Source organism: Ambystoma mexicanum, chromosome 5p, assembly GCF_040938575.1.
Source record: "Ambystoma mexicanum isolate Mex_15411 chromosome 5p, UKY_AmexF1_1, whole genome shotgun sequence".
NCBI lineage: Eukaryota > Metazoa > Chordata > Amphibia > Caudata > Ambystomatidae > Ambystoma > Ambystoma mexicanum.
In genome coordinates, this window is record NC_090930.1 from 971,770,200 (window position 1) to 971,796,262 (window position 26,063).

Consider the following 26,063-nt stretch of genomic DNA (forward strand, 5'->3'; position numbering starts at 1 on the left):
CATGCTGGTGTCCTGTTTTCTTTTCAGTTCTATATTGGGACTAACTCTATGTAGCCTCCAGTGTTCTTCCCTAAGTGAGGCCAAAACTGCTCTGCTACATCTACCAACAGAGAGGATTTGGACCATCTTTTGCGTGAGAGCCTTCGACTCTCACTTGAAGGCTGTGGAAAAATCTCCCGGACGATGGATTCTCCATTTCCCTATCTTTGAATTTAAACACCAGCTTTACTTTGGTTGCTATATGCACAAATCATGTGTTCTTTTTGTAAACTACTAGAAGGGGATTAGCAATGGCTGTTTGTTTTTGCCATTATCTTTGAACATAGTTTCTTTCTACTTTTTCTTAGCTAAAGAAGTTTCGACTGAACTATTCAATAAATCATAAGAAGCATGACCAAACGTAAGTGCCATGTGACAAATACAAGTACACTGCTGAATCTATTTTCTTAAACATTTTTATGTTCATTGCTGGGGAGTTTAATGCTGTTTTGTGCTGCAATTGGCCATCACCTTTTGGCAAACAGTGTACTTAGATGATCGCTTTCGTTGGTAGAAGATTCTTTGTTGCCCCCAAGCTCCATCTGTTAAGTCTAACTGGTCATTGTTACTACTCGGCATGCAGAAAATAAATCGCAGAGCATATTAAGTTACACTGGAACAATCAAACATAGAAGACCTAGAATAGGATTCCCCATAAAAAGTGAAACTGAAGTAAGGTTGCATGTTTTTGTTTTATAAAGTTTGTGAAGTACAGTATTCATTTACTTCTGCTTTCTTCCAGATTACAGCCTTTACCCTTCTTCCTGCCCCATTCTTAACACATGACATTCCACTCGTTTAAGTCCATACGATTGAGTGATTAGGATCTGCCTACTTTGGTCCTCCCAACTGCAGTCCACTCCGACATAAACAACTTCAATCACTGCTACAACAGAGAAGACTTCCTTATATTACACACAGTGCACTTAGTCCCTAGGTCCTCCGTGATATAAAGCATCATTTTCTTATCCTGACATCTAGCATTATAAAACCATTAACCATTGCATCCCGACATCACCATACATCACCCTTTCCCAGTAAGAGACCACCTGCACATTCCTAAATAGCTGCTCCATTCTCCTGCATGCTCCTGTTGGGGGGGGGGGTGGAATTGATCAGTTTTATGCTTAATCCCCTCTCCTAGTGCGACACCCAGCACTTTTTGCTGGACTTCTGCACCTTTTTCTTTTATATCCCAAGTGAAGGGAGCCCCCCCCAATTCATTCTTATGAGAGTGGGGAATGGTGTTTTCTATTCTTTTCAAGAATGTCTTTCCTTCTCCCCTCTCTTAGCCCTTTTGCTGTTGCTTTCACATACCTGAGCTATGGACAGGACACCATTTCAATTTTGCCCTTCCTGTAAGGGAAAATAACCCTGGAAAGACCAGCACTGGCAATGCAGTAAGTGTCTTCCCTCAATCACGACGAGGCGTCCTGTAAGTACTGCCAGCTCCTGCGTCCTAAGACGATCAAGGAGTGTCGAGTGAAGCAGTGGGCGGCCTACGCCATGTCGCAAGCTGAGGGTTGTTCCCCCTCCCCCCATCCCCTAACCCCCCCTACCAAAACTGATGAGGAGCTAAGCGATGGCCATGGCTCTGATCCGGCTGCCATTGACCTCCCATCGGAGCGCTTGCACTCCACAAAGTCTGTCCCAGGCCCCACCAGCCACAACGATAGCTCTGCTATGGGGAAGGTACACCCCGTTGACAGGGACGCACACGCTACCCATAGAACCAAACCTACAACTCCCGGTACCGCCTCAGCGGATCAGTCAAAGCAGGCTAAGGCGCCAAAGGATACGTCGAGTTCCTGGCTGGCACTTGCTGATTCGCGTGATCGGCAGCCCTCCCCGCAACCACGTCAGCGGCATGCGTCCGGGCATTCTACAAGTAAGGGCGCCGGCACCCAAACTCACAAGGCCGTGGAGACTCCTAAGAGCACACCGACGCATAAAACTCTGGTTGCGTCGAAGTCTTTAGCGCAACTGTCTAACCAGCCTAAACCCCTCCCGGTAATGCCGAACATCAGCAAGAGTCTTGCTAAGATCGTTTCGGCGGACAATAAACAAAGGGACCATTCTGAAGATACTTCGAAAAGAGATACGTCTAAACGGCCAGAAGAGCGGGAGGTTTATTCGGAAAGTCCACAGCCCTCATCTAAAACCCTCCTTGACAAATCTCGGCGTCCTAGGCTGGAAAATCCACAGGAGGAGCCCTTTCCCCCTCTGGACCCCTCTGGCTCATCTCCATGGACCAGGGAGAAATTTGAAGGGTGTATGGGCAGGTTGGCTACATTTGTGGACTTCTCTGAGAGATTCACCCCTAAAAGGCATAGTAAAGACTACCTTTATCCTGCATTGACCAAATTTCAGAAAACATCTTGCCCTCTTCATGAAGGGGTCTTTGACCTTACAGATCAAGGAGAGCCTCTTCCAGATAGCCACGCAAGAAGTGGTGTTAGATTCGGATTTCGTGGAGGACATATTGAAGGAGAAGCCTCCTGCCAGCCAGGCTATCCCTTTATTTAATTCATCAAGAGGCGCATCGCCCCTTCCTTATTAACACCATCTTTGAACCCTCGGTTGGAAACTTTTTTTTCCCCTCACCTTCTGACCCCCTCTGTCGGGGGTCATGCCATCCCAGATTCTCTTGTGGTCACGACTACGAGGAAAAATGCAGGGGACCCCTTGTCCACAGACGAGCCACAGCCAAACAAAGAATGTAAAAAATGGTATGCTCTTGGAAAGAGAATCGCTACTGCGGCAGCATATTCCACCTGCATAGCCAACAATACCATGCTGTTGGCCAGCTATTCAGATGTCCAATGGAACCTACTGCAGGAGGGCCTATAGGAGGTCCCTGAACCAGTGCGTTCTCGCCTGCTTAGAATTGTATCTGAGCGTAAGCAAGTAAACCACAACATCCTCAAAAACACCTTAGATGCTGCTGAGATGGCAGGGAGGACCTTAGCCCAGGGTGCCCTTTTGAAACGCTGCGATTGGTTGTTGAACCTGGGCTTCAAACCAGAGACAAGGGCGTTTTTAATCAACAAACCAGTGGAAGACTCAAACCTATTTGGCAAGGCTGTTAATTAGGTGCTGGAAACGGCCAAGAAGGAACACAAGACTTAAACTTTGAATCAAATCACTCAAAGTCCCTTTCAACAGAGAGGGGGAAGTTCTCACCGTGCCTTTCGTGGGCAGTCCTATTCTCGTTCCCCACACAACCAATATAGCTCGGGCAACAATTGGTCCTCAGGAGTGGGGTCTGCCTTTGCAAACCCATATCCACCCAGAGGACAACGCTGTGGGAAAGGTAGGGGTCACAACGCCACCCCAGAGGCTCCCGGGCCTCCAGTCAGAAATGACAATCAAATCCAGGTCCCCTTCCATGCCTCCCCGGTGAGGGGACCTATAACATCATTCCTGCACGCATGGGAGGGCATTACCACAGACCAGTGGGTGCTCAAGACAGTCACCCACAGTTATTGCATAGAGTTCAGCCGGCACCTCGATTCAGACCTCCAAAGTCCAGGCGCCTAACACAAGAACACCTGAAGATCCTGCTGCAAAAGGTCGAGATCCTGCAGGAAAAGGGCGCACCCGAAGTCGCTCCGTTCTACAGGTAAACAAGGGTATTTATTCAGTGTATTTCTTGTACCCAAAAAGGATCTCGCCATGCGCCCTGTGCTAGACTTGCACCCAGTGAACAAATTTGTCAAACCAAAAAAGTTTGAATGGCAACATTGCAGGAAGTAATTCCTCTACTGACGCAGGGGGAATACATGGCAACATTGGACATGAAAGATGCATACTTTCATATTTCAATGTTGCCGGCACACCGGAAATACCGAAGGTTCATGATGGAGGACAAACCCTATCCGTTCAAGGTCCTTCCCCTTCGGCATTGCCTCAGCCCCAAGGGTGTTTGTTAGGCAAAGTTTGAATGCAGTACTTTGGGCTACTTTGACCCACTCAGCAGTACTCCTATCCATAACAAAGCTGCATTTCAGCAGAAACAGCAAAATGGCTGCGCTGGCTTCTGTGTGCAATACTGCCTCACATCAAAACTGCGTTTTGCAGCAATCAAAAGATGGCTGCACCGTCTTGCCAAGCACACATTGGGCAGGATGGAACAAGGGGACACACTGAGGGAGTGTGCCAGTGTGTTCTGACATATACAAATGGAATAAAGCGAAAAAGCACCATTGCTTTGCTGCCAGCCCAAAATCCCCATTAAAAACAAAACTTGTCACCTTCAAAATAATGCTGCTCTGACACTATTTCCATCTGTTCTTCCTTAAACCACTGTGATTAATAAAGCCCTGCCATACCCACTATATTCCATGGTGCTTAAGCAAAACCAAGCATGACCGGCTCTGTTAAGCCAAATCTGAAAAAAAGTCCCAAGACACTTCACTTTCTGCGGTGCACGGGAAACACTTTATTTTGTGCCACAAAGTGTCAAAGGAATTAACCCTGCAAAAGAAATCATAGCTCTGTGCACATCAATTCCAGGAGACATTTGCCTTGTACGGACTGTTGTGTACAAGAAACTAACTATGGCTGCAAAACATTGAGAAGTCAGATGGCAAAATCTACTTTGAAAGGAAATGCTAGCAGTTTTCACCACATGTGTAAAAAGGGGCTTTGCGAACTAAAGAAAAAGGCTTGTTTTAGAGTACTATCTTAAGCAAAAACTTCTTCTTGCCTAGCAATGTGAAAGGGGATTGTACTGTGAAAATACAATGTAGGAAATGGTTCTATTCAGCAGGTTTCCTTCCAATTGAGAACAAAAATAAATACATTGAAAGTAAACTTCAGTGGCTGCATGGGGTGAGGTATCAGCCCAAGACAAGTTTTCTGCTGAGAGGATGACGGAAACAAAAGGGGTCTCTCTCAGTAGATACTAACACCCTAGTGATAATTATTAGGTGGGACAGAATCTAGTCTAGGCTGAACCCACTGACAATGGAATTTCCAGGACAAGGATATATGAAAAGAAAGTCACAATTCTTTGTGAGTTCTACAGGAAGCTGCAAGGGAATCTACATGATGACCCTGCCCCTGAAGGGGGGTATCCTTGGAAGGCAGGACCACACACGGGGAACAGATTGAACATTTGTTTCCAAAGACTATTCATTAATAAAAATGTGTAGACTTTTATCTCTGCAGCAAGACTTGGTGAAAATGTAAACATTTCGCAGTTTAAAAGTTATTTTGTGGTTTATAATTTGAGACATTGTAGAATTCCCTGACCCTTTGGTAATAGAAATGGCAAAGAATCGGGGATTACAGTATCCATGATTCCAACGCAAATTTTCATACTTACCTCCCTTGTGATAATCCACACACATGTATAAAGTTATGGAATTTTAGGCTGAATCTTTCATACTCAAAATTACTAGTGTTAATCGGACAAAACAATGTCTCACAGATTGCAAAGTTGGAGTGCTGTGCTTTATGTAACCTGTTTAAGTTGCTAAGAGACTTTAACTGTCTAAATGTACCACCTGTGGCAAAATCGGATTTAGCTAAAATAACGGTGGGAGGTTTTTGGACATTGTAAAACTCGCATCATAAATCTGACATCATTCTCTTGAAATCCAACCAATTGAGAGCGAGGTGGAGACCGTTGGTGAAAGGTGTGTTTAGCTAAGCCTGCCCAGCCATATACTTTGATGTCAGGGACTCTTATTTATAATGCATAGTGACAAGACTCCAACCACACACCCCGCTTCTGAATTCCTGCGCTGCGTTCCTGATCTTCTACCTTCATTTTACCAGACTCCAGATCCCTCTGAAAAGCTAAAGGAGAGCTGACTCAAGACTCCACTGCAGGCCAAAGCATTGCTGACAATCCCAGCAAGGCCTCAATCCTGAAACCCCACTAAAAGTCCCATTAAAAAGGGAAAGGGCTGTGGTATCCTTTTGGGAAGCATCCTGAACCAGCCCAGCTTGCTGCCCATTAACTGCATGCCTGCTGCAATCCTGCTATCCAGCTGACCTTTAGTATCCAGTGACCAGAATTGCCCTCCAGCTGTCCGCTATCCGGTGACCAGAATCTTTTGTGACCAGAACCTGTTGACTGTCCGAAATCCCAAAACTCAAAAGTGGATTGAGAGTATAATCCGTACCCCTTAGAAAAACATAGCCTATCTTGTCTTGCCTTTGTCCTTATCCCACTCTCTAAGCAATCCGATCTTACCCCGATAACTTGTTGAAACTGTTAAAAATTAAGGACAGGATGCAAGGATAATACTAAGTGCTAGCGCCATCTCTTTTCAATTTTGTCTTGTGTAATCCTAAGCCATTCGTCATATTTCGAGTGATCGGACTGGTTAGATCTTACTGTGTCCATCTTTGGTGGTCTAGTCTGAATACTCTAGTTTAAAGTGAAACTGTTCTTGTCACAACTTATTTTGTTTCCTATTTCACAGCTTCATTTTACTCAAAGCGCACCTTTTTGTATCTTGCATAACTCATCCAGTTTCATAGCTAGAGACCTATTTTCAATTCTGGAATATCCCTTTGATATACCTCTATCCCCCAGCCCAAGAACCGAGCATTTCACCCGTTTTTATTAAAAACCGTTTGGGTAATTTAAAGCGGGAATTGGGTAAATTGCAAAGTTTCCAACGTGTTATTTGGCTAGAGCATGCTCTAAACTTTCCACTCGTTTTCAAATTGTATGCCTTTTGCTGATCCATTGCCTTGTGATTGCCAGTGACATAAAATACATGCCATTGTGATAAAACATATGTATATTATAATTTAACCACACATTAATTAATTTGCTATTTTCGAGTGTTATTTTGGGGCTTTGCTAAGGTTTTTCAGTTTTTTGCCTCTTATTCTGATGGGGAAGGTCGGATTTTTATTCTGTCTTCTGCCTCTTATCCCCGATTACCTGCTGCTTCTTTCTATCCACTCGGAATTCTATTATTTGTGGGTTGAGGGAACATTGCAGGGGGAAACCTTAACTTGGGTGCTAATTTTCCTAAATCAAAAAGTGCTCCTATTCATCTGTGCTGTGTACATGTTCTAACAGAAGGTTAACCAAGTGCATTGCTTACATTTCTATTGTAAGTATCACCCCATTGGTGATTGCTGCCCCATATTAAAAATGGTATGATTTCTTTTGAATTTTTAAATAAATATTGTATTTTGTGATGCTGGAAATGCATCGGAGGGACAGGGCCTCTACATCCTTGTCCTTTACTGCTTTTTAACGGGTGTTCTGTGATGTTTCCCGCGCAGGAGTTCATGTGGGACTCCTGGCGGTGCAGCTCTCTTTTGGTTTGGTGTACAGATCCATGGGGGATACCCTTATGGCACCCATGGGTGGGGGTACAACCCTGTGCCCCTAGTGTATGTTTTTGGGCACGTGTGTGTGTGGCTCACAAAGCAGGGTACAGGCTGGTGGCAGCTCCGTGCAGAATTGACATGTGCCCTGAGCATCCTCCTTTTTGGGATGCCCAGTCCCTTTCATTGGAATCAGTTGATTCCTGATAGGAAACAAGATGGCCCCTGTGGCCTCTTGCTTTCTATTGCCCGTTACCTTGTTTTCCCAAAGACCTGGGAAGCCCTGACTCTGTCCCTTCCCCCTGACTAGCTGTTGGATGGAAGTTCCATATATGGTATTGTAGTGAAGTCCAGGCCAGACTGGCTGGAGCCTTCCCAGTGACTGTATGTTGTGTGTGGGACCTGGGTGAATGGAGTGTGTGACGAATACACATTCTGTGTTGTGGATATCTAGTATCTGTTGTGTGACACAAAGACTGACAGCCCTGCCCGAAACTGGTATGAATGCAGTGTGGACTGTTGAATGGCTGGGTACTTCTCCCAATACACATAACTTGTTGTGAGTGTCCGGAGAGAAGTGAATGGTCTGAATGCACTATGCACCTGATTGGCTGGCTGCCTGCATGAATGCCCTTCTGACCTTCTGAGTGATTGGATGCCTGAGTGTGACCCAGCAGAATGAATGGGAGGTCAACAGTTTATCTGGGGGCCTCTCACTGCTAGAGTTCATTCAGAAGCTGAAGTCGAAACTGATGCTTGATCTCGAAGCCGAGCCCAAAGAAGGTTGACTGCTGTTACCTTCACCGCAATCTGAAAGCCACCGTTACGTCGAGACTGATCAGAGACCTGTTTAGGTGCCCTCTTCCGGAGCTACGAGGGACCATCGTGCACTGCTAACCTTCGTCAAAGCTCCCTGGAAGTCAGACCCTCGACAGGCTGCCGACCGGAGACTGGGACCTCCGAGGAGAACTAAGAGAAGCACCGGACATCCCGTCCACCGTTGTCGACCAAGGTTCGCAGGTTTGCTGTAACCGCTGTAGGCCCGTCAAAGCCATGTTGCCCAGAAGCGAGGACTGCTTGACGCTGTGCTGTCGACGACCGGAGCCGCAACACTCCTTTCATTAAAACATTCGATTTCCGGACGTGCTCGTCTGCACCGCCGACCGCCTTATCCCGCCAGAGAAGGCCAGGCCGTCGACGCGCCGAGGAGCATCCGCCGGTGGGTTTCCCGTCACCCAGAGACAGTAGAGATGCCGGATGACTCGACGCCCTTGCTTGGCCACAGTTCTTCACAAACTCTTGCGGTCCTGAACTATCGACATCGAGGAGCCCCTCATGCCTCATCTTTGCAGGACGTCTTCGACTCATGGTCGACGAGCACCGCCATGACCGAAGCTGCTGCCTCTGTCGTTGTTCCCATTTTTTATTTTTTTTTTGAGGGATTTCGACGATCCGTGGCTCCTGCCTTAAAGGGAGCCGCTCAAGAAGGATCCATCGACAATCCGACGTCGCAACCTACTAGTCCAGGTACTTTGGGGTTGTAGAACATTTTAGAAGGGAATAAGACTCACAATATATGGACTGGGCTTGTAGTATATCTTTATTTTACAGGTTGCCCAGGTGAGGGGGCGATCTCCATACAGAATTGTGACTTAGTAGCTAAAGTACTATTCTGCTAAATTGATTGAAGCATTCTAGTTCTATTATTCTGCTGAAAAATTGTAAAAGTGTTAAGTCAAATGTTGGCTATTGCAGAATAAATAAATAAAAAAATTAAAAAAACTACTCTGTTCTAACCAACTGCTTTCCTCCTATGTCTATTGTTGGTTACCTTTATTAATTGATTTGTGACATTTGACCAGAGTACAGTTGATGCACTTTAATGAAATCTGATAATAATTGTGGTACCACTTGGAACTTTATATACATTGTAGATTAACTGAGCACAAATGAGTTATTGTGATTGTGTATATAACCTTGAACCTTAATTATATAAAGACTGTTTTCACTAATATAGTGTGTGGACATTCCTTTGTGGGTGCTTGGGGACTACACTGTACTGAAGAACCAGCCTGCATCACCTCCTGAGAAGCTAGGCCTTGATTGCTCATGCATTGCTACCAACAATAGAGAATCTTGGCTGGGGTCCTCTGTGCCTCCCCTCTACCATACAGAGAGCAGAAGTATAGACACATTTCACCAACCAGCCTGGTGCATGTTCCATTGTGACCCGGGGTATTTGAAATGGGGGTGTCATAAGAGTTGTGTACCATCTCAAACTGAATCTGCATAAAATAAGGAGAATAACATCTCCGTTGTGCGCTACATACTAGGCCGAGACCAAGGTGTGTGTCGCCTGATTGAAATCCTTAACAGTACTCTTTGGGAACACTACAAGCAACTATGACTACACCCGACCTTTGGTATAAGTTTGTACTACACCGTTTTGGTAGCGTGTTGAGCAGCCAGGCTTATCTCAAGAGGGGAAATGTGAGCAGTAGTGGAGGTACACAAAGATTCACAGTTACAGGTATTCAAATAAACTCTTACACTCCAGGTTTCTTGCATAAACAATTATTAATTTATTAGTCCGTTATAAAGCCTTCTTCAGAAGGGAGCAATATACTAGTAACACACAAATACACTTCAATACTGTACACTCTGTTTCCGAATCAGACAAGACCCTTTTGGGATCGCCCACAGACCCAACCTATACCCACAGGTGACTTTAGTAACAAGGGTGCTGGGGACATTAATACCTTACTGTTGGCATACAGAATACACTCAATTTGTAAAAGGTAAAGGTTATTAGAACACATGAAGTACAATTACTCTAAGCAGGGCAAATACTTTCATATAGTAATTTTATTTTTATTTATTTGCATTTGTTAAGCGCACTTGCAGCCCATAAGGCATTGAGGTGCTGTTACAGAGGATACAGAGATTTGAGATTACATACAGGTGCCAGAAGGCTCTTAGTTACACTTTGGCAGCATATAAGCAGTGGAGGATACAGATTTAAATTACACAAAAAGCCTGGTTTTGATAGCCTTACGAAAGTCTAGGTGGGACTCAATGAGTCTTAGATGAGGAGGCAAGGCGTTCCAATGCGTGGCTGCTAAGGTGGGGAAACTGGAGCCACCAGTGCGCACTTTCCGTGAGGTAGGCGTAACAATGGTGTTGTCATAGATGGATCTGAGCGGTCTTGTGGCGGAGTGCCTGGTAATTCTGTTAGTCAGGTAAGGGGGGGGCAAGTTCGTGGAGGCATTTGTGGGTGAGGGTAAGAGTTTTAAAGACAATTCTCTCTTTGACAGGGTTAGAAGAGTCATTCAATTCAATAGGCTAGGCCAAAGTCAATAGGCAAAAGTCTTTGTATAGGATGCAGCACTTCAGGTAAGTAAATGGAAAAGTATTTGCACAAGTTCTTAGAAGTTGTTGAGAAAAAGAATAATCAAATGTAGGGTCACAAGCTGATTCGACTTGTGAGTTGCAGATATTTTCACCACTTCTACAGTAAGAGGTAAGTTCTCTTAGACTTATTTCACAGTACCTTAGGATGAAGAAAAAGATGCAGCTGATGACTTCTGTTCCTGTGCAGCTCTGCAGATCTCACTGTTCCTGGGCGTCAGTCGTGGGGACAAGAGGGAGTACGTCAGGGGACTCCTGCAATGCACTACAGCAAATGGCAACAAGCGTGGTTCCTGGCTGTCAAGGTGGACTTTCTTTGCTTCTGGGGTCCCGCATTCTGCTGAGGGTCTCGGGCTCGGTCAGTCCTGCAGTTTGGAGTCCGGAGGATCTTCAAAAAACTTTAGGCCAGCTTAAAAGCAACACACACAATCTGGTGTCCCTCTCCCTGGCTATTCCGTTCCTGCAGCAACTCTGAGGCATTTCAACCAGCTCAGAGATGGGTGTCCAGGTGGCTTACTTTGGAGTTGATTGGTCCCACCAACCCAAAGGAAGAAGTCGTCCTTCCAGGGGCTTCTCTGTCGATACTAAAACGGCAAGTAGGCACTGCAGCAGGGCTTCACTGGGCAAACCAACGGTCCAGGAGTTTCAGCAGGCGTCCTCTTCAAGCTCTTCTTCGGTTCCTTCGTCCAGTGGTCGACTCTGCAATCCAAGCTAAAAGACTCGCCTTTTATTCACTTCTCTCCTATTCATTCCAGCCTAGCTGTCACTCACCCAGCAGGGTGGCTGTCCTTGCTAGACAGTCAGCCAGCCAATCGCCACAGAGTGCATTTGGGTCTCGTAGGTGTCTAAGCACAGGGAGTTTCGGGCACCTCCCTCACTTCCTGCCTACACCAGACACCCGGGCACCAGAGGCGGGTTTCATTCCTGAAGCCCGCCAAAGGCAAATGAGCAAAGAGACCATACCTGGTTTGGCGCACAGAGAAACTCTCTAGAAGGACCTTTCCACAAAGACATGGCAAAAAAAGAAGACCGCAGACCATTTTAACAAGGGGGGGCTCAGACGCCATCTTGAAAAACCTGGCTCCCGCAATTTAACTTTACCGGACCTGCGAACTGTTCGCTGTTGGAGCAAAATCATGGTAGCTCATTACAAAACCACTGCCACCAGCCATTCTGAGGGGAAAGGGTAACGGATCAGTGCTACTTGAGTAGCCAGACATAGGGGATACTTAGTATCCCCTCCAGCACTCTATTGTGAGATGGGGTGTGCTGGGTCTAGAATTTTACAGGATTAAGTGAAGTCAATTTCACTCCACTGCAAGGGGAAATAGTAGTTGATCCCAGAGAAGGTGTTTAAGCCTTGGGAAGCCTAGAAGACTACCCTGTGCCACTGCACTGAAGGTGCTGTGTGACACAATTGTAAAAGATGCCTATGGAGTTGGTTAGACTCCATAACCGAAAGAAACGGTGTATAAAATCACATTCAAATTCATGAGAGAGTGGGAAAAAGGGTCTCGCCCTCTCCAGGTTAAGAAAAGCAAGACTCAAAATCCAGCAAAGTTGCTGGGGGTCTCTAAGGTAGAGGGAATTAAGACATTTTTGAGAATTCTCCCTAACAGTGTTTACAAAGGTACTGGCAGCTGCAGCAGCACACCTGCAAAGACAATACACCCCAGTATATATCTACCTATGCCTGTCATTATCATTGAAAACTACTTTTCTCAAGGATAGAGGGATACTTTGTGTCCCTCCTAAAACTTTATTCTATGAGAGATTATCACACAGCAATTTATGTGAAGTGCTAAGGGGGATACCTGTGAGAAACCAAAGGGTGTCTCACTTGCTAGTCCCTGGGGATCTCTGTTGACCAGGGCACAACCATATTCTATGTATCCAGACTTTGGGCGTGGACCAGTGCAGGAGGATCACCTGGGTGAGGGATCTTCAGGGAGTGGGGGGTGAGTCAACCGATGGTGAGATGCTGTACTCCCCCGCCCCCTTTCCCATGCCCATGCCCCCATCCTATTTTATAGGATTCTCCAACGTCCAAACTCCCCCACCACCTTTCTACACACTAGGCCGAGGAAGAGGGCAGCTTAGAGTAAAGGGGCCAACAATTACATATTTCCTTGGACATGTCCTGTTAATCAGGTCAGGTGAAGTCGGGCACTTGACCTTAATCACATACATCTGAGACCCATTAGCCCCCTCCCAGCCCCTACACGGATAAAAGGCGGAACATAGAGACACTGTGAGCAAGGTGAAGCACGAGAAGGAACAGATTTTCTGGGGCGAATGCAGAACCCACTGGAGCAGGATGACCGATCGAGGGACCAGAGCAAAGGGTAGGGAAAACTTGAAGTCCCATGCAGGAGGTCTTTGTCTCTGGGAAACTGTGAAGGAGACGCAGAGAAAGCCAAATCTCGGACAAGAAGAAGCCTGCATTGTGTTTCCAGGACCCCAGCGACCCTTCCGTCTGAAGGACAAGAGTTGGGGAGGTGATGCCAAGCCTGTGGCATCTACCTTAACTCGTGAATCAAAGCTGCGAAGACAAAGTAATTCACACAACTGGTGAGTCAGCAAAAGACATGAAAGGCCGGTTTGTGTCAAGGAAAGCTTGAAGCCACAACAGTGTGGCTCACAATTTGAAGGGTGTACACATGCTGATGAGACGTGAAAGAAAGCAAACCAGTAATGAAGTTCCCAATAACTGAAGACCGTGATAAAGAGTAGCAGAGTGGTCTGGCGAAAGGAATGAACTTTGAAATGTGCAATGGTCAAGATTAACTCAGACGAAAGGGGGAGTTAAAAGGTGATTGCTTCACGAGGGAAGATTTCTTTGAACTTTTCTGATTGTGTTATGGAACAACCAGTACCAAGAGACATTGAGGCAAATAACATTAAAGGAGAGCTGAAGTGAAGGTCGAAGTGGTCCTGCAGAGGTCTATGGTAAAAGCCTCGCACGTTCAAAAGTCTTCGACATCAGTGAACGGTCCGATCCTGAAGGGAACCCCTAAATAATGTGAATGAAGCTTGCGGAAAGGGAATCCCTGCAAGTGCAGTGATTACGAGGTCCAAGCCTGGCTGAGGGAGATCTATGTTGAATCAAGTACTTTTTGCTTCAAAAGTCCGAGCCCGACACGGAGACCTACGTGAACATTTGTTTAACTGTGAAAGAACTTTTGGAAAGCTGGAATAAGTGACTTTAACGTGGAAGGCTAAGTGGGCCGTGACCCACGTTTTCAACTGCATTTTTTTAATAACCTGAGCCAGCGTCTGTCATTTTTTTTACGGGGGCCACCTAACTATGTGCTGCCCAATGTGGGGAGGAGAGCCGACTCAGCCACCTTGATCCTTTATAACACTGACTTTCCTTTGCATACACATTCCTCTTTACACACTTTTTGTACAAGAGATGGGGCAGGCATTAGGTTTTGGTAGTGTAGACCATTTTGATTTGACATAGACTACTAGGACTGTGTTTTCTTTATTATTTGATGGTATAGACTACTCCCATCATAGCTATAGTTCAACATAGCAGTTTTTCCACACCCCAAGAATCTAATAAAGGTTTTGAAACTTGTAACCTTTGTGTCAGTGTCATAATTGTGATACCATGCCTCCCTTGCATACCTAGTATCCCCCGCTCATCTGCTCATGTGACTTTTTTGTCACATAGACAACCCTATAGTTTTGGCTGATGTCAGTGGACGTGTTCTACCAACTATTGTCCTATTTTCTACGGCAGACTGTATTCATTGTCTCGGTTATGCACAATAGGGTCTCAGTTATGCACAATAGGGTCACCTACATTCTAACATGGTGGCTCCTTTACATTTTTTTGCCATTTCTATCGTGGTTGTTCTTAGTTGGCCCTTCTACCATTCTGGGAGGTGGAGGCTGAATGTGTGTTTTGCCTTTGGCGGGATCCCTTGGGTGTCCCCACTTAGACTCGATTGTGTCTCCGAGGACAGGAAGCAGGGGAGGAGTTTAATACTACCCACCCCTTTGTCTGCCATATTGCCTGAATGGAGCCAGTTCGGTTACATGTCTTAATCTCGAAAATGTTATAGTGAAAGAAAGATATGAGTATTTTATAACGAAAACCTTTATACCAAATGTATTTCTGTTCTTATTTTTTTGGCGGCCCCACCCTGAAAAACCAGTTTACCACCCTTAAAAACCCACCCAAATATTTCCTGAAAAAATGTAACCCTTCACCCCACCCCAAAATGCATTTGGTATGAAACTTCATTATAAAACACTGAATATGTTTCGTTAACTATAACATTTTTGATATAAACACTGCATACTGCCAGTTCTCACTGGGAGGCTGGCTGTCCCGATTGGACATCCACCCACCCCTTTCTGTAAAATGCTGAGAGATTATTATTATTATGGGGCAGAAGGCAAGTCGACCACCATAACAGAAGAACCGAAGCTGAGGACTACCAGAGACGCCCGCAGATGCTTCCAGTAACCTTGAAGCTACCACTGCTGTCTTGACCCCGTTTTGTAATCGACCGAGGAGCGCCGAAGAGGATGACTCCTTCCCTTTGGCTGATTGGACCAACTAGCCTCAAGTCGAACTACAATTTGAGCTATTTCCCAAGGTGCTGTGACTTGCCAGAGCTGCAGACCGCGAATACCAGGAGACCTCCACCCCATTTGCAGTACGTTTTGGCATGGAGGAATGTGCCCAGAACTTTGGTGAACTCCAGCTGGACCTCCAGAGGCACAATCCCCACTCATTGAAGTTCCCTCAACAGAATGCCGGACTTCAGAATCGAAGATCGACCAGCCCTAGCTGCCCTTTGTGTGGAGCTGATAAAACGGCACCAAAACCACAGACTGAAACAGGAGACCGGAGAAATCCTTGCTGAGGGTCCTCTCTCGTGACTGCTGCTGTGACATATCCTTCAGAGTCCGTCCTCTCGTCACCAAACTGAAGAATCCAGAGACCGGGTCCATCGCTACTGCACAGGAGAGAATCCAGGTGAATTTGCTTCTTCTAACCTAAGGTACAGTACGGCTGAAAGGTAGAACTTACCTTAACTCAAAGAGTCGAAACAAGTGTGACTGGAGTGCGTGAATTGGTCTTTGGGTGTCCACCCATACCTATGGTCCAGGCTTGTCAGTTTGTGTCATTTAGGTTGTCCTTCAAAGGGTCCCCCTAACTTGTGTTTTATTGCTGAGTATCTTTTTCTAGTGACTGAAAGCATCCTGAAGAACTTTGCTTGTTCGGCTTCTTCGTAAGACTTTGGCTCCACTCCTACACTGACTTTTCGTATAGTGAGTGATTTGACTTTAAAACCACTAGAAGCTCTGAAAACTGTCACTATAACATTAAGCTTTTCTATTGTGTGTGTATAACAAATCTTTTTTCCTTCCTAAAGTCTATCTGATGTGGTCTTGCTAACTAAATGCAATTACTGTTTATCTGTAAACCTATGCGAGTGCGCGGTAGTACCAATAATATGGTAGAACTGTCAAATTCTGTAACAATTGTCACAGCAAGCAACTACTATTGAACTAATCACCTCTGAAAAGTATGAATAATTCCTGTGTGTGTTGGTTGAGTGAAATCCGTTTTTATCTACGTTCTTTGTGTAAATAAGAATAAATGTATATTTATGATGTGATCTTTACTGTGTAGGAACTCCTTTGGACTACTGTATTTACTGGGTCCAGTGTACTTACCTACAGCTCACATCTTCCTGTTACGATCAGCTTGGCTGCTCTGCCATTCTACCAAGATCCTTTGGGAAGTACAGGCTCCTACTAAGAGTTTGGGATCTGTATGCCAAGCGATAGTTTTATGAAGTCTTACCTGTTCGGGAGAATTCTCAGAGATGTGCTAATTCCCTCCACCTTAGAGACCCCTAGCAACTTTGCTGGTTTTGAGGACTTGATTTGTTTTACCTAGAGAGAGTGAGACCCTTTTTTCCCCACTCTCTCATGTATTTTAATGTGATTTTGAACAATGTGATTCTTTTGTTTGTGGAGTCTGACAAACTCCATAGGCATCATCCTTTACATTGCGTCACCCAGCACCTTCAGTGCAGTGGCACAGGGATGTCTTTCAGATTATCCCAAAGGTTTAACTACCTTCTCTGGGATAAACTACTGTTTCCCAGAGCAGTAAAGTGAACTTGACATGCATTTGTAACTTTCTAGACCCAGCATACACTATCTTACAATAGGGTGCTGGAAGGGTTACTTAGTAGCCCCTTTGTCTAGCTTCTCTTGTAACATTTTTATGTTACCCTTTCCTCGATGAATGGCAGGTGGCAGTGGTTTATTTTTAATGACCGCGGTGTGCATTTACGGCGGGCTGTGTTCGCAGCTGCAGTAAAGCACCCATGGGTGCCATTTTTGTCAAAATGGCCCACTCTTCTTTTTTCGCCATTTCTTTGCGTAAAGGTCCTTCTTGTGTGATTTACTCTGCATGCCAAACCAGGTTTGGTCCCTTTGTTTGCTTTGAATTTGGCGGGATTCACGAGTGAAGCTCGCCTCTGGCTCCAGGGTGTCTGGTGGGGGCAGGAAGTGAGGGAGGTGCCCGAAACTCCCTGTGCTTAGTCTCCTAGGAGACCCAAAATGCACTCTGTAGCGATTGTCTGGCTGACTGTCCGGCAAGGACAGCCACCCTGCTGGGTGACGGCTGGGCTTGAATGAATGGGAGAGTACTGAATAAAAGGCAGGGCTTTTAGCTTGGAAGGCAGTCGACCACTGGACGAAGGAACCAATGAAGAACTTGAAGAGGACGGCTGCTGCAACTCCTGGACCGTTGGTTTGGCTGGTGAATCCCTGCTGCTGTGCTGAAACTCCAAATTCGTATCGACAGAGAAGCCCCTGCAAGGATGACTTCTCTCCTTGAGTTGGTGGGACCAATGAACTCCAAAGTAAGCCTCCTGAACATTCTCTCGGAGCTGGTTGCATTTCCACAGAGTTGTTGCTGGAAACCGAAACACCAGGGAGAGGAACACCAGATTGTGTGCGTTGTTTTTAAGTTGGCCAAGAGCTCCAGGAACATCCTCCGGACTCCCAGGAAGCAGGACTGACCGAGCCCGAGCCCCCTCAACAGAGTGCAGGACAGCCAGAAACCATGGTGTTGCTATTTGCGGTAGACGCGAATAGCCGAAACACCGAAGTGGTACTTGTTTGAAGATTGCCGTTTGCGAGCGGTGACCACCCCATTGCAGTGCACGAGTCCCCAGGAGTCCTCCCTCTTGTCCACACGACTGAGGCCTAGGAACAGTGAGATTGTCAGAGCTGCACAGGAACAGAGGTCATCTGCTGCACTTTTTCTTCAATTCAAAGGTACTGTAAAGTCTGAGAGAACTTGCCTCTTGTTGTAGAGTTGCTTACAGCTTCTTTACACACAAGCCTAACCAGCTTGTGGCCCTACATTGATTCTTCTTTTCTTCAAAGACTTATAAAACATTGTGAAAATACCTTACGAGGGGATTGGGTCCTCCGACGTATTCCATATCTGACAGTAATCACCACAGCTGTGCTGCTTGGGAAAATTTTCTGCGTCCTGCGTCGATGCGCTGTCATCGAGGACCTCCTCCAACGGCCGACGTCACCCGATGTGATGAGTAGGATGCACGACGCCCGTAGCCTCAGTTCTGTATGCCTCGACTCTTTGGAGTTTCTTTTGTTCATCTCAGTTCTTCGAACCTGTTTGTGTACGATTTCTTCGTGAAGATGTCTACCTCGTCTTCCACACCGCGTCTGAGCTTTAAGAAGTGCGGGGACTGTGGGTCCAAGATGTCGGTCACGGACTCGCACGACGCCTGCCTCTGGTGCCTCGGGGAGTCCCGTGACCTGGATGACTGTGTCGACTGCCAGTCGCTCGCATCCAAAGCCTTGCAGGAGCGCAAAAAGAAGTTATCGGTAGCTAAGGTGTCCAAGCCCCGGAAGTCGAGGTCTGCGGGGCTTTCGACAGACGACTTGAGGGGCGACTCTCCATGTCGTCGTCGGAAGTCCAGTGGGTCTCGGTCCTAGAGTCGGTCTCGCCACTCCTCTGGCACTTCGAGGCACTCCCGGAAGCGCCGTCATCGGTCGCCTTCCCCGTCCTCATCTGAGGACTCCGCCCATCGGCGGGTCGCTTACCCCACCAAGCATGCGACACCGGAGGAATGGGCTTCCTTCGGGAAGAAAATGTTGGCGATTCTCGAATCGCAGGGCACTGGTCCGTCCGCGCCTCCGAGTGGGGTCGGTCGTGATCAGCCGAGAGACGCCACTCGCACACCTTCGGGCTCGGGTGGTCGTCACGATTCGTGGGAAAGGTCCCGCTCAGGCAAAGGGAATCGTTCTCGGCATGCCCGGTCCAGGTCCCGGTCCTCGACGCGCTCAAGACCTCATGAACCTGTGAAGTCTTCGAGGAAGAAATCGGCGCCAAGGTCGTCGACAGACTCTCTTGAGGCTCTGCCTCCGAGGCAGTCGCCGATGCCGTCGGCACCCAGGATGTCGAGGGACACGCTTGGGGCTCCGACTTCGAGGCCCCGTCTGGCCGCGTCTGTCGTCCACGCCGATTCACTCAACACCCTCGACGCCTTTCGGGGTTGTCGACGGGGGTTCCCCCGTGGCTCGGGGGAACCACCTAGAAAGGCTCTGGCCAAGGTCAAGCATGGCTTTGGTTCCAGTTCTGTGCCTTCTTACCGCCATCTGGAGTACATTTCAGAGGTGGATGAGGGCTCTGATGATGGCATGGTGCCTGACGAGATTCTCTTGGGCCATAGCCAGTTTGAGGACCTGAGGCAGTCCCTGCATGATGCTAGTGGGCTGGACACCTCCGGAGGTGGAGTTTTGTAGGTCTGAGCCTGGCACTCATGCCGATTCTTCGTACCGGCGCCTTATGTCACGGGTCACCGAGTACTTAGGATGTCGGCTCCCCCAGGGGAGTTTATTCAGGATGACCTTACGGATCTCCTCGACATTGGTCCACCAACTGACCCGGTACTGCCATTCCATATGGCTCTGCAAAGAAGGGTGGCAGCGGCTTGGACTGCTCCGGAGAGTTTCCCGGCAGTGTGCAAGTCTTTGCCACGAAAATACCGCCCAGCCAGTGGTGACCCCTGCTACTTGTCCAAGCACCCTATTCCGGAGAGTTTGGTGGTGCAGGCGGCTACGGCCCCGGCAAAGCAGGCGCTGCACCCTACCATCCCTCCTGATAGGGACGACAAGCGTTTTGACGGCTTGGCGAAGAAAGTGTTTTCTGCTGGGGGTATGGCGCTTCAGGCGGCCAACTCCATTTGTGCCTTGTCTCGTTTCACGCACACTCTGTGGAACTGTTTCCTTGGCGGGTGAACATATTCCTGAAGGGGATGAACGGGATGGTTTCCTTGCCATGGTTCAGGATGTGTGTGAGGCCGTTCAGTCGGGTTTGGACATGGCAGATTGCTGCGTAAGCCGGTCCATGGCGGCGAGCAACATGATACGCAGGTTTGCATGGTTGCGGAAGTCAGTTTGCTCCTGATGTGCAGGCCCGGCTCCTCAACATGCCCTTTGACGGGGGAACATCTTTTTGGCAGCAAGGCTGACGAGAGCCTTGAGAGGTTGCAGACCTCCAAAGCTGCAGCGAAGTCGTTGGGTGCTGCAGTTCGACAACCTCCGCCTTTTCATCCTAGGGGACAGCAATGGAGGGGAGGTTCCTTTCCTTATTACTCATCCTTTGGTAAAGCGAGAGGAGCTGGCAGTCAAAGGGGCCAACGTAGGAGTGCCAGAGGTGGAAAACAAGGTACTAAAGATGCAAAGGCCGCGCAAGCAGTTGCCTCTTTGCCCTCAGGCAACGCCGCAGCTGCTACGGCTCAGTCATGAGGCCATGTCCCATGGTTCGCCGGTTGGGGGAAGGCTGGCGCAGCATCTTGCAGAGTGGTGTGCCATTACTTCAGATGTGTGGGTTCTGGAGATCATAACCCATGGCTACTGTCTTCCTTTCCGGCAGAGGCCTCAAGACAATCCACCGGGGAATCTCTCTTTGAAGAGTCCGGATCCGCTCCTTGCGCAGGAAATTCAATCCCTGCTGGAGAAAGGCGCCATAGAACTGGTGCCTGTAGCGGAGAGGAACAAGGGATGGTATTCCCGTTACTTTATGATTTCCAAAAAAGACGGGGGATTGAGACCCATCATAGACTTGTGCGGTTTGAACAAACTCCTCAGGAAGGACAAGTTCAAGATGGTTACTCTCAAGTCCTCCAGGCCCTTCAACTTCAGGACTGGTTGGTGTCTCTCGACCTAAAGGACGCTTATTTTCATGTGCCGATCCACCCAAAGCACAAGTACCTGAGGTTTGTGGTTGGCGACTCGCACTTTCAGTTTCGGGACCTGCCGTTCAGATTGACCTCCACCCCGAGGGTCTTCACCAAGCTCATGGTAGTGGTGGCTGCGCACCTCAGGAAAGGGGGGGGTTCACCTCTACCCCTACCTGGACGATTGGTTGATCAGGGCGCGCTCTCCCGAGCAAGTCCTGGATCATCTGTCAGTCACCTGCCACTCCCTCTACAAGCTGGACTTCTCCCTCAACTTAAAGAAGTCCCATTTGACACCAACTCAGAGGCTCCAGTACATCGGAGCAGTGCTTGACACGTCCCTGGGGCAGTGTTTTCCTCCCCAGGTAAGGGCTCATCACATTCAGCAGATGGTGCACAAGTTTCAACTTGCCCAGACTCTCCCAGTGTTCGAGTTCTTGAGACTGCTCGGCCTCTTGGCATCCTGCATTCTTCTGGTGCCAGAGGCCAGGTTGCGGATGAGATCATGGCCTCTGGCACCAGAAGAATTTTGCAATGGGCACTCAAGTTCCAGTGGTCTCAGTCCTCTGGCAGGATGTCGGACCCTGTTCGGGTGGCGTCTTAGGTCGGCCAGGACCTTCTGTGGTGGGCCGACTAAGGCAATCTGATGAGAGGGGCTCCATTTTGGCTGCCCTGGCCGGAGGTGACGATGGTGACGGACGCATCCCTCACGGGATGGGGCGCTCATGCCAACAAGTTAACACCAGCGGTTGGTGGTCTCCGTCGGAGTCCACACTGCATATCAATCTGTTGGAGCTGAGGGCCGTCAGGCTAGCCCTGAAGGCTTTTCGGCCGGCTGTGCGAGGGAAGAATATCCTGATCCTGACGGACAACACGGTGGCCATGCACTGCCTCAACAAAAAGGGGGGGGACAAGGTCACTTCCTCTGCACAGGGAGGCGATGCAGCTCTGGTTCTGGGCAATCCAGTAGGAAGTTTCGATCTCGGCAGTTCATTTGGCAGGAGACGAACGAGACGGCGGACGCTCTGAGCAGACAGAGCTCGATCTCTCACGAGTGGGAGTTGGCTCAGGAGATTCTCCTGGAGATCTTCGCCCTTTGGGGGGCCCCTCAAGTGGATCTCTTCGCCTCCAGTGTCAATCGGAAGTGCGAAAGGTTCTGCTCGCGGGAATTTCCTCCAAACTGAGCCTTAGACGCATTTGTGGTGGAGTGGTCATTCCCACTGATGTATGCGTTTCCTCCAGTCCCCGTCATCCCGCAAGTACTGTGGAGGTTACAGAGGTTCGGTTTCCGGATGATCCTCATTGGGCGTGGGCCCGGAGGACGTGGTACCCGGACCTTCTCGACTTGTCCATCTGCCCTCCACGTCGTCTTCCCTACCGAGACGATCTGCTCTCACGGGAGGAGGGGGGGGGGGGGTCAGGTTCCCCATCCAGAGGTCAGGTCCCTCAACCTTCACGCTTGGTTTCTGAAAGGTGAAGGTATAAGGATTGGGACCTCCCTGAAGACGTGATGGAGGTGTTGCTTTCGGCCAGAAGGCCCGCAACAAAGTCCCTGTACCGTTGCCATTGGGGGAAAGTTCTGCGACTGGTGCAGGGTTAAGAATGTGGATCCTTTAGCAAGTTAAATTCCCATGGTTGTGTCTTTTTTGCTTTCTTTGGCCCACAGGGGCATTCAAGTGGGTACCATTAAAGGTTACCTGGCGGCGCTGTCCATATTTAAGTGCTCGTCTGAAGAGTGTTCCTATTTTAAAATTCCTTTAATTTCTGAAAGGGCTCACTAATGTGTTCCCTCCGTCACCTTTCCAGGTGCCCGGTTGGGATTTGAACTTTGTTCTCAAGTTTCTGATGGGTGCTCCGTTTGAGCCTTTGCATTCATGCCCTTTGAGACTGTTAACTCTGAAAACTGTATTTTGGGTTGCGGTCACTTCCGCTCGCATAGTGAGTGAGTTACAGGCACTTCCAGTTAAGCCACCCTTCACTGTGTTTCATAAGGACAGGGTTGTCCTTAGAGTTAGTCCTTTTCTTCCGAAGGTGATGTCGGAATTTCATTTAGGCCAGAAGGTTGTTCTTCCGGCATTTTATCCTCCTCCACATCCTGGTATGGAAGAGGAGAGGTTCCATAGGCTTGATCCTAGGAGAGCGTTAAGCTTTTATATTTCACGCATGTCCCGGGTCAGAGTGGACGATCAGCTCTTTATTGGTTACGCTGGTGAGCGTTTGGGACAGGCTGTGACGAAACAGACTTTGTCTCGCTGGATTATTTTGGCTATCTCTGAGTGTTACCGCTTGGCGGGTAAGGACCCACCGGTCGGCTTACGGGCCCATTCTACCAGGGCTATATCTGCCTCTACTGCCCTGCAGAGGGGTGCTCCTATTCGCAACATCTGTGATGCAGCCACCTGGGCTTTGGTACATACTTTTGTACGTCGCTATTCCCTCAATTCCATCTGGGGGCAGGATGCAGCCACCTGGGCTTTGGTACATACTTTTGTACGTCGCTATTCCCTCAATTCCATCTGGGGGCAGGATCTGGCCTTTGGCAAGGCGGTTCTTTACTCCGCAATTTGATTGGGCATGCTAAATTTCTGTTTTCTAAATTCTTTTCCCACTTCCTTGCATTGGTACTGCTTTGGGAGTCTGTCATAGATGTGGAATACGTTGGAGGACCCAATCCCCTTGAAGAAGTTACTCTCTTACCTGGTAACGTTCTTTCGATGGGATGGTCCGACGACTTATTCCATATTGCTCCCTCCCTACCTTCCCTGCTACAGAATTTCTTATGCAATTGCAGCTTACGTTTCCGCAAGGCTTTGTGTGTCAGACTGGCAGAAGACTGCTGGCACACGTTCTGGGGAAAAAACTACAACTGAGGCTACGGGCGTCGTGCGTCCTACTTATCACATCAGGTGACGTCGGCCGTCGGAGGAGGTCCTGGAGGACGGCGCATCGATGCAGACGCCGAAAATTTTCTGAAGCAGCACAGCTGTGGTGATTACTGTCATAGATATGGAATGTCGTCGGACCATCCCATCGAAAGAACGTTACCAGGTAAGAGAGTAATTTGTTCTTCTTAATTAACTATCAGAAGTGTTTCAACCCATATAAGACTTTTGCCTATTGACTTTGGCTTAGCCTATTACACGGAATGACTCTGCTTAGAGAATACAAAAGTTTTCGCCTGTTTAAGAATATTTGTGATCTCTTGTTTGTTCTAATAACCCTTTGCTTTGATCAATTCCTAAGAATGTTCTAAATGCATCAGTAAGATATTAATGTCCCCAGCACCCTAGCTGTTAAAGTCACCTGAGGTTGTAGGTTGTGGCTGTGGGCCATCCCAAAAGGGTCTTTAGTGATTTATAAACTAAGAGTGTGCATTTTTTTTTAGTGTATTTGTGTGTTGCTTTTATATTACTCCCTTCTGTAGAAGGCTTACTCTGACTGACAAATTAATAATTGTTCATTCAAGAAACCTTGTGTGTAAGTGTTTATTTGAATACTTGTCACTGTGAATCTCTGTGCAACTCCGCTACAGCTCACATTGACCCCTCTTGAGATAAGCCTGGCTGCTCAACACGCTACCAACCTGTTTAGTACACACTGCCACCAAAGGTTGGGGTCCCTATTGCCAGGAGGGCAGGGTTGTTGTAGTAGTAGTGCACCCAAAGGGTACTGCATACAATCTTGCCTAACATTACCTCAAGTGGACTTTAGGCAAACTCTCCTTACAGCTTTCACGACCAATGACCTTTTGTAAGACTGCTTCTTCCCAATTGATTTCTGAACCTCCACCCAGCCCCTTGGCCAGCCTTCTCTCTGAAGCACGTCGAAAGGAGAGGCAGCTTAATCTTCATTTTCATCTCTAACTAAAGGATTTTTTGTCTCGCAGTCACTCGCCCAAAAGGTCTCGGGGCACTTCCAGAGACATATACAGACAAGTAACACATAGGTTCCGATATGGAGCAAAGAGATAGACGTCATTTGTCATGGCGACTAGGAAGGTCCTGAAGAATAGCCAGGAAATAGGCAAATTCAAAATTGAGCACACTGGGTGGGAATGCCGTGGGCAAGAACACTAGATATCATGCAGTACAAGAGTGCAGTGTACACGTTCACAAAAGGTTAGTTAAAAAATTGAGTTCACTGGGCAGGTGTGCCGTAGGCCGTACAACACAAGAATGCATTAGGATAGTTAGAAGAGGGGGAGCATAGTGGGTCCTCTGACTCCACGATGTCCAAACAAATCTATTTCCTGCCTTGTCAACAATGTAGACATTTTGGCCCTCAACACCTTTTATTACTTTTCTCCCTGGGCCACATAAAATGCTCTCACAACATTTGTGAGATCTGGCTGAGTGCCAAATGTCATTTGCCGCCATATCAAGTCTGATCATGATTTCTGAGAATTTCCACTTATATGTAGATATACTTAAGCCATTGTTCTCATCCTCTGAATTATGTAGATGATTATCTAGGCAAAGCTTCTACCACCTAGCACCATCTTTCCCATATATCAATGTACATTACCTGGACCTAATCGTCAATGGAGAATATAAACGCTAGTTGTAGCATATCTTTTCACGCTTTGACTGTTTGCCATCACTGCACCGACACAAGATGAGTGAATTCTACTTTGACTTAGCTCACAACCCTCAAACATTGCAACACCCCTGTTATGACAATTTCATTTTTGCAATGCTGTGGGCCCTTTGTAGAGTCCCCTTAACATTTTGCATCTTCCCTTCCTCTTTTTGTGGATCACTGACCAATTTGTGATGGAGGTATGAAAGCGGTTTTCCTTGAGGTAAGACTTCATAAAATTATCCCAATGGTATACTGTTAGGCAAGATTGTATGCAGTACCCTTTTGGGTGCACTAAAACAACCATGACCTCCTGGCAATAGGAACACAACCTTTGGTAAAAGTCTGTACTACACAGGTTGGTAGCATGTTGAGCAGCCAGGCTCATCTCCAGCAGGTGGGTGGGGTCAATGTGAGCTGTAGGGGAGTTACACATAGATTCACAGTGACAAGTAATCAAACTCTTACACACAAGGTTTC

General features: G+C 47.6%; 1 protein-coding gene across 2 annotated transcripts in view; it reads left to right on the forward strand.

Annotated features, from left to right (window-relative positions):
* The window catches only part of C5PH6orf52 (chromosome 5p C6orf52 homolog), a 569,473-nt gene that overhangs the window by 166,988 nt on the left and 376,422 nt on the right, over positions 1-26,063 (forward strand). For both annotated transcript variants that reach the window (XM_069613440.1, XM_069613441.1), the window contains one exon: positions 348-400. In XM_069613440.1, coding sequence (XP_069469541.1) covers positions 348-400 — 53 coding nt within the window. The remainder of the gene's footprint in view (positions 1-347; positions 401-26,063) is intronic.